The sequence below is a fragment of the Penaeus monodon genome, chromosome 26, assembly GCF_015228065.2.
Source record: "Penaeus monodon isolate SGIC_2016 chromosome 26, NSTDA_Pmon_1, whole genome shotgun sequence".
NCBI lineage: Eukaryota > Metazoa > Arthropoda > Malacostraca > Decapoda > Penaeidae > Penaeus > Penaeus monodon.
Window position 1 is genome coordinate 6,445,895 of NC_051411.1, and position 6,095 is coordinate 6,451,989.

At 49.6% G+C, this 6,095-nt stretch overlaps 1 protein-coding gene across 14 annotated transcripts in view; it reads right to left on the bottom strand.

The window, feature by feature from the left end:
* LOC119589870 (kinesin light chain-like) overlaps positions 1–6,095 on the bottom strand; it is a 72,925-nt gene extending 66,830 nt beyond the window's left edge. For 2 of the 14 annotated variants that reach the window (XR_005230215.1, XM_037938492.1), the window contains exon 1: positions 4,563–5,768. Coding sequence is in view for 9 of the 14 variants with exons in the window: in XM_037938492.1 (XP_037794420.1) it covers positions 4,563–4,591 (29 nt within the window). In the remaining 5 variants the exon portion in view is untranslated. Of the gene's footprint in view, positions 1–4,562; positions 5,773–5,977 lie in introns of those variants that run through there. The other 12 variants (XR_005230213.1, XM_037938497.1, XM_037938496.1 and 9 more) reach the window with 10 other exon arrangements.

Genomic DNA, 6,095 nt, shown 5'->3' on the forward strand with positions numbered 1-6,095 from the left:
ATGAGAGAAGGAGAAAAGGGGAAGAGAAATAGGGAAAAAGAGAAAACGAGAAAATGGAAAATTGGAAAGACTAAAGACACAAGAAGGGGGGGGGAGGGAGAGAGAGAGAGAGAGGGAGAGAGAGAGAGAGAGAGAGAGAGAGAGGAGGGAGGAGGGAGGAGGATGAGGAGAGAGAGAGAAAAGATGAGAGAGAGAGAGAGAGAGAGAGAGAGAAGGGAGAGAGAGAGAGGAGTGAGAGAGAGAGAGAGAGAGAGAGAGAGAGAGAGATAAGAGAGAAGAGAGAGAGAGAGAGAGATTTGGATGAGAGACTGAGAGAAGAGACGAAGTTGGAGAGCAGAGAGAGCAGAGGATGCGCGAGGGAGCAGTGCGGGAGGGAAGAGAGAGCAGAAGAACAAGAGAATGAAAAGAGACAGAAGCGAGGAAAGAGAAAGGAGGAGGAAGGGAAGATAGGAGAGAGAGGAGAGAAGAGAGAAGACGAGGGGAGAGAAGGGGAAGGAAGGATAGGGGAAGAAGAGAAGGGAGGAGAGAGAGAGAAGAGAGAGAGAGAGAGAGAGAAGAGAGGGGGAGGAGGAGGGAGCAAGAGGAGGGGAGAGGGAGAGGGAGAGAGAGAGAGAGAGGAGAGAGAGAGAGAGAGGAGAGGGGGGGGGCAGTGTACACCAGCAGTGGCATTACAGCCGAGAAGCGTCGAAACCCCGGCGCCAGAGAAGGACCAAGGGAGATCTCCAAGGCGTGATTGCAGGCAACATTTCCTGCAGTTTTTCTTTATCTGAAGCTTTTCTTTTTCTTGTTTTCTTTTGCTTTCGTTTTGTTGTGTTTTGCTTCGTATCTTGTTCGTTTTATTTTGTTTTGTTTCTAGATTTATATTCATTTAGTTTCTTGTTTTGCTTCGTTTCGTATTTGTTTTTTTTTTTTTGTTTCTTGTTCTCTTCTACTTAATCTGGGATGACGACTGACGATGAATGACCGATTAGCGACGAATATAACAACGACGAAGATGAAGGCAAAAGGATTAAGGCGATGACGAAGACGAACAGATAACAGCGATAACAACAAACACGAAAACTTGCGAAGAAAATTAACTCAAAGCTAACACCGTGAAAGATGAAGTTAAAAGACGCCTTCATGCATATTAAGAGAGAAAAGCGTCACCGTTAGCGGCTCTTAATTAACACATCCCTTAATGCATTCTCGCCCTTCGTTAGCGTCACCTTCATAAGACCATTCTATCAATACACTGCATCAACAATAATAGTAATAATGATAACAATAACAGTAATGACAACAATAATAATGACAACAATAACAATAATAATAATAATAGTAATAATATTAATAATAATAATAATAATAATAATAATAATAATAATAATAATAATAATAATAATAATAATAATAATAATAATAATAATAATAATAATACAATAATAATAATAAATCACCATCTAATTTCCATCTTTATCACGATAATTACGCTAGTCCTAATCGAAAACAACAAACCAAATCACAAACAGCTGTCTCACCCCCCCCCATCCCCCCGCCGGCACACCGTCCCCCGCCCACCATCCCCAGCAAATGAACACGTCAAACCAGCGCTAACATATGTTCACGATTCCAATACAAAGGGATCGAGAGCATGAAGCCAATATGGATAGGCAATATGGATAGCCAATTTTACCTTTTTCTTTACTTTTTTTTTTTTTACTTTCTCATTCCATAACCCACGACCCTCTTCATTCCTCACCACATAGGCCTATATTCGCCTCGCGTGTTTCTACTCAGGGAAAATCCCTCAAAAGTTCATCTTCCAGTGCCATTGCAACTATTCCTCCACCTCCCCCCCACTACCCTCCCTCCTCCGTCTCCTCACCGCAATGTCTTAGCTGGCTGGTCGCTGAGAATAGCTCTATCTTACCCCATACAGCAGGACGGGAGATGGCTTGCGTGACAGAAGGTTTATGAGAGGCAGGAAGTGATATATATATGTATATATACATATATATATTATTTTTTTTCTCTCCAACCTCTTTTTTTTATTTTTACAGGTTACTGATCGTCACCGGGATGCTACAACTCAGATGTTTGTATTTCGGAATATGGAAATTTTTGCTCCCTAAAGGACCTCGCGGATTTTTATGGGAGTTTCATTTCCTAGCCTTCCCTCCTTCTCTCCTTCCCTACATTCTCTCTACTTCTCTTCCTCCTTTCCTCCTCTCTCCTTCTGTCATTTACTTTTTTTTTCTTTATTACTTTCCTTCCTCCCTTCCTTTCTTTCCCCCCTTCCTCTTTCCGTCTCCTTTTCCTCCATTCCCCCTTTTCCTTCCCTTCTTTGGACGTCCTCATGCTCCTTATGATGACAGAATAAACGGAGACATCACCAGCAATGAAAATAGCAAAAAAAAAAACGATAATAAAGCAACAACAACAATAACAACAATACTATTCACGCCCAATCAAACGGTGAACGAAGTTGTGTCTAATCTTAAATCTTCAAGGTAATCAATAGTCTCCTTGCCCCTAGCCCCCCCCCTTTTTTTATTTCCTCTCTCCCCTCTCATTCTCTACCATTCTCCATCTACTGTTCCCCCTTATCCTCCCTCTATTCATCTTCCTTCTCCTTCTCTTCGAAATTTTCTCTCTAACTCTCTCTTCTTCTCTTCCTTCCCTCTCTCTCCTTTATCCCCTCTCCTCCTCCCCCTCTCCCCTTCTTCCCTTCCCCTCTCCCCTTCCCTTCTCCCTTCTTCCCTCTCTTTCCCTTCCTCTCCCCTTCCCTTCCCCTTCTTCCCCATCCCACTCTCCCAGCCCTACTCCCTACTCCACAAGCCAAGCTATCAGTACTAAGACGAGTATCAAGTCCCTAAGACCCCCCCCCCATCCTCTCTCAACACTTACGCAACAAAGACGTGAAAAAAAAGACAAATAGAAGAAAACATTACAAAAATAGAGAAATATAAACACAGCTAAAGGAGAAAGAACAAAGAGAACCACCCATATAAAAAAGGGGAACCGAAATAGTTCATTCCCAGAAGACCCGCGTTCCATAAAAGTCTACGGAATCGCGCCGCCTCTCCAGACTCCCAAAATCAGGTGTCAACGCACCAAAGAAAAAAAAATCTACAAAAAAAATATACGGAACTAAACCTGGATCTCTCCCATTCCTCTCTCTCCCTATCCCCTCTCCTCCTCGTCCCTCCTCCCCTTCTCCCTTCCTCATCTCCTCGTCCCCCCCTCCTCTTCCAGACTCTATTATCCCACCATCCCAGCTGTGTTGGAAAGACCTTTACGAGACCTTTGTTATCGAATACGTGTGGCGGTGGTGGTGGAGGAGGAGGAGGAGGAGGAGGAGGAGGAGGAGGAGGAGGAGGAGGAGGAGGAGGAGGAGGAGGAGGAGGAGGAGGAGGAGGAGGAGGAGGAGGAGGAGGAGGAGGAGGAGGAGGAGGAGGAGGAGGAGGAGGAAGAAGAAGAAGAAGAAGAAGAAGAAGAAGAAGAAGAAGAAGAAGAAGAAGAAGAAGAAGAAGAAGAAGAAGAAGAAGAAGAAGAAGAAGAAGAAGAACAACAACAACAACAACAACAACAACAACAACAACAACAACAACAACGAGGAGGAGGAGGAGCGGGAGAAGGAGGAGCAGGAAAAGGAGAAGGTGCAGGAGGAGGAGTAATAGGAAGAAGAAAAATAAAGAGGAAGAGGACAAGTAAAAGAAAAACTGAAGAGGAGCAGTAGAACAAAATGAAGGAACACATCGAGGAAGAGAACGGAAGGAGGAGGAAAATGGAGAAGCATAAAGAGCAAGGCAAGAGGAAGAAGTCAGGACAGCTACTACGTCTGACCTTCTGCTGCACAACACACGGTAAATCGGAGAATTCCACGCGCTGAGCACAGGGACTTAAAGTGTTCGCCTGTTTGTCTGTATGTACATTTTTTTAGGACTTCATGGAGTGGTTTTAAGGAGAAAAGCTAGAGAGTTCTTGGTTCTAGGGCAGTTTGAATAAAAGAGTAAAAAAAAAATAAATAAATAAAGAAGGAAACGAGGAAAGGGAGAAAGGGAGAGAGGGAGAAAGAGGGAGAGGGAAATGGAAAGGGAAAGGGAAAGGGAGAGGGAGAGGGAGAGGGAGAGGGAGAGGAGAGAGGGAGAGGAGGAGAGGAGGAGAGAAGAAAGGGAAGGGAGAGGAGGAGGAGAGGAGAGAGAGAGAGAGAGAGAGAGAGAGAGAGATGCACAGATTGATACTGAAATAGAATTAGATATAAATATAGATATAGATACAACTATAGACATAGATACAGATACAGATATACAGATATAGATACAGCGAGACAGATATAGAGGCAGATATAGAGATAGGTATAAATACAAATGCAGCCATAAAATAGGGAAATATTTGGACAGACAAACAGATACACCCATTTACAGCCAAAAGCTGAGTAGCGGGAGCGAGAGGGCGCGAGAGGGAATGCCCTGCCCCAATTCCCCTGCAAAGGTCGCGGGGACACCCATCCTCCCCGCGAGAGGCGAGCGGAGGCAACAGTGACAACAAAAGACAGCCTCTTAGGCGGAAGTACTCACATGCGATAGGCGTTAATGGCCTTGGACATAGTGCCGTCGAGGAGATGTGATGATTGGTGGCATCAGAAGTTCACGCACACTATGGGGGGGAGGGGGAGGAGGAGGAGGGTGATCGGGAGGGGGGAGGGGAATGTTTTGCGTCCCTCGTCCTGCACGGACGAACGGGTGTGTGGGCGAATGGGGGCGCGCGCGCGTGTGGGCGTGAGAAGGATCTGCCACTAATTAGTACCCAGCACGTGGCATGAGGGGAGGGAAGGGGAGGGGTGGGGAAGGGGGAGGGGCTTCTAGCACCGAGTTCCAGCCCCGGGTATCGGGTACCGCGCCGCCTGGGGGATGACACTCAGCCCAGCGGCGAGGGCACGGGCACGCACATGCACCCACGTTCGGCACGCGATCCAGGCAGTGCCCTCTGACGTCGGGGTATGGCACCACAGTGAATATTGATCACTCCGCTAAACCACATACACACACAATCGATGATGATAACTGCTTGACAGCCGCCGTCGCTGACGCTGACGCTGCTGCTTCTGCTGCGTCAGAGGCCACTCCAGCTCGCCCTCAGCCTCCGCTCGGGGCCAGGCACTTACCATCCCTCCCTCCTACGCCTTCGGCCGGTCAGCACGCGCCCACCGCCGCACTCGGGGCTCCTGCCACGCCGCCCATCGCTACCACGGCCTCGGAACAACCGCCCTCGGCTCTCTCGGGCGGGCGGGGGGAGGGGGAAGGGGCCAGGACTGCGCTCTGTTATTGTGGGCTCACATGTCCCGGAATGCGTGAGTGCGTGACAAGCAGCCCTGCCCTCGTGCCTCGCTCCCTCCGGCGCCGGGAAACACTCGCTCGCACTCTGCCTCCGTCGCACTGGCTCGCTGGAGGCTCCCGCGCGGCGACTCGGCAACACACACAACGCACACAGGGAAAGGGGCGGTACGGAGCTACACTACTATGGCACCGCCCAAGCTGCCGCCGCACGCCTGACTGAGGGGCGACGCCCCCGTCCTTGTGAGGGAGAGGGAGACCTAGAGGGACGGATGACTCACGCTCCCTCCCTTGCTCTCTCGCTCCCTCCTTTACTCCCTGCCTGCCCGCCTGCCTGCCTGCCCGGGCGCCGTGTCTACTCGCGGCCGTGAGCGAGAGGCCATGCGAAGGACGACATGCTAATCTCCCGATGGAAGGAGGAGAGGAGGAGGCCCGTGCGGCGCTGCAGACCAGCCAAGGTAATAAGGCAGTTAGCTCACGTCCGCGGCGCCGCGTGTTGCTGCTGCTGCTGCTGCTGCTGCTGTTGGTGCTGTGCTGCCGCCAGTCGCCATGCGGAGCTGGACCCCGCCCGCAGGATCGTCATGCACAAACTCCCGCCCGCGAAGCCTGTCACACCAACCCCGGGCCTTCCCAGCAAAAGTATGTGAAGCAGTATTTACCAGTGGACCATGGTGGAGCGTGTGGAGCGTGCGGGATGGCGGCAGATGGTGGAGTAAGTCGGATGGTGGAGGCGATGGTGGTGGTGGTGGCGATGGCGGCACTTTGGGAGCGCTGCGA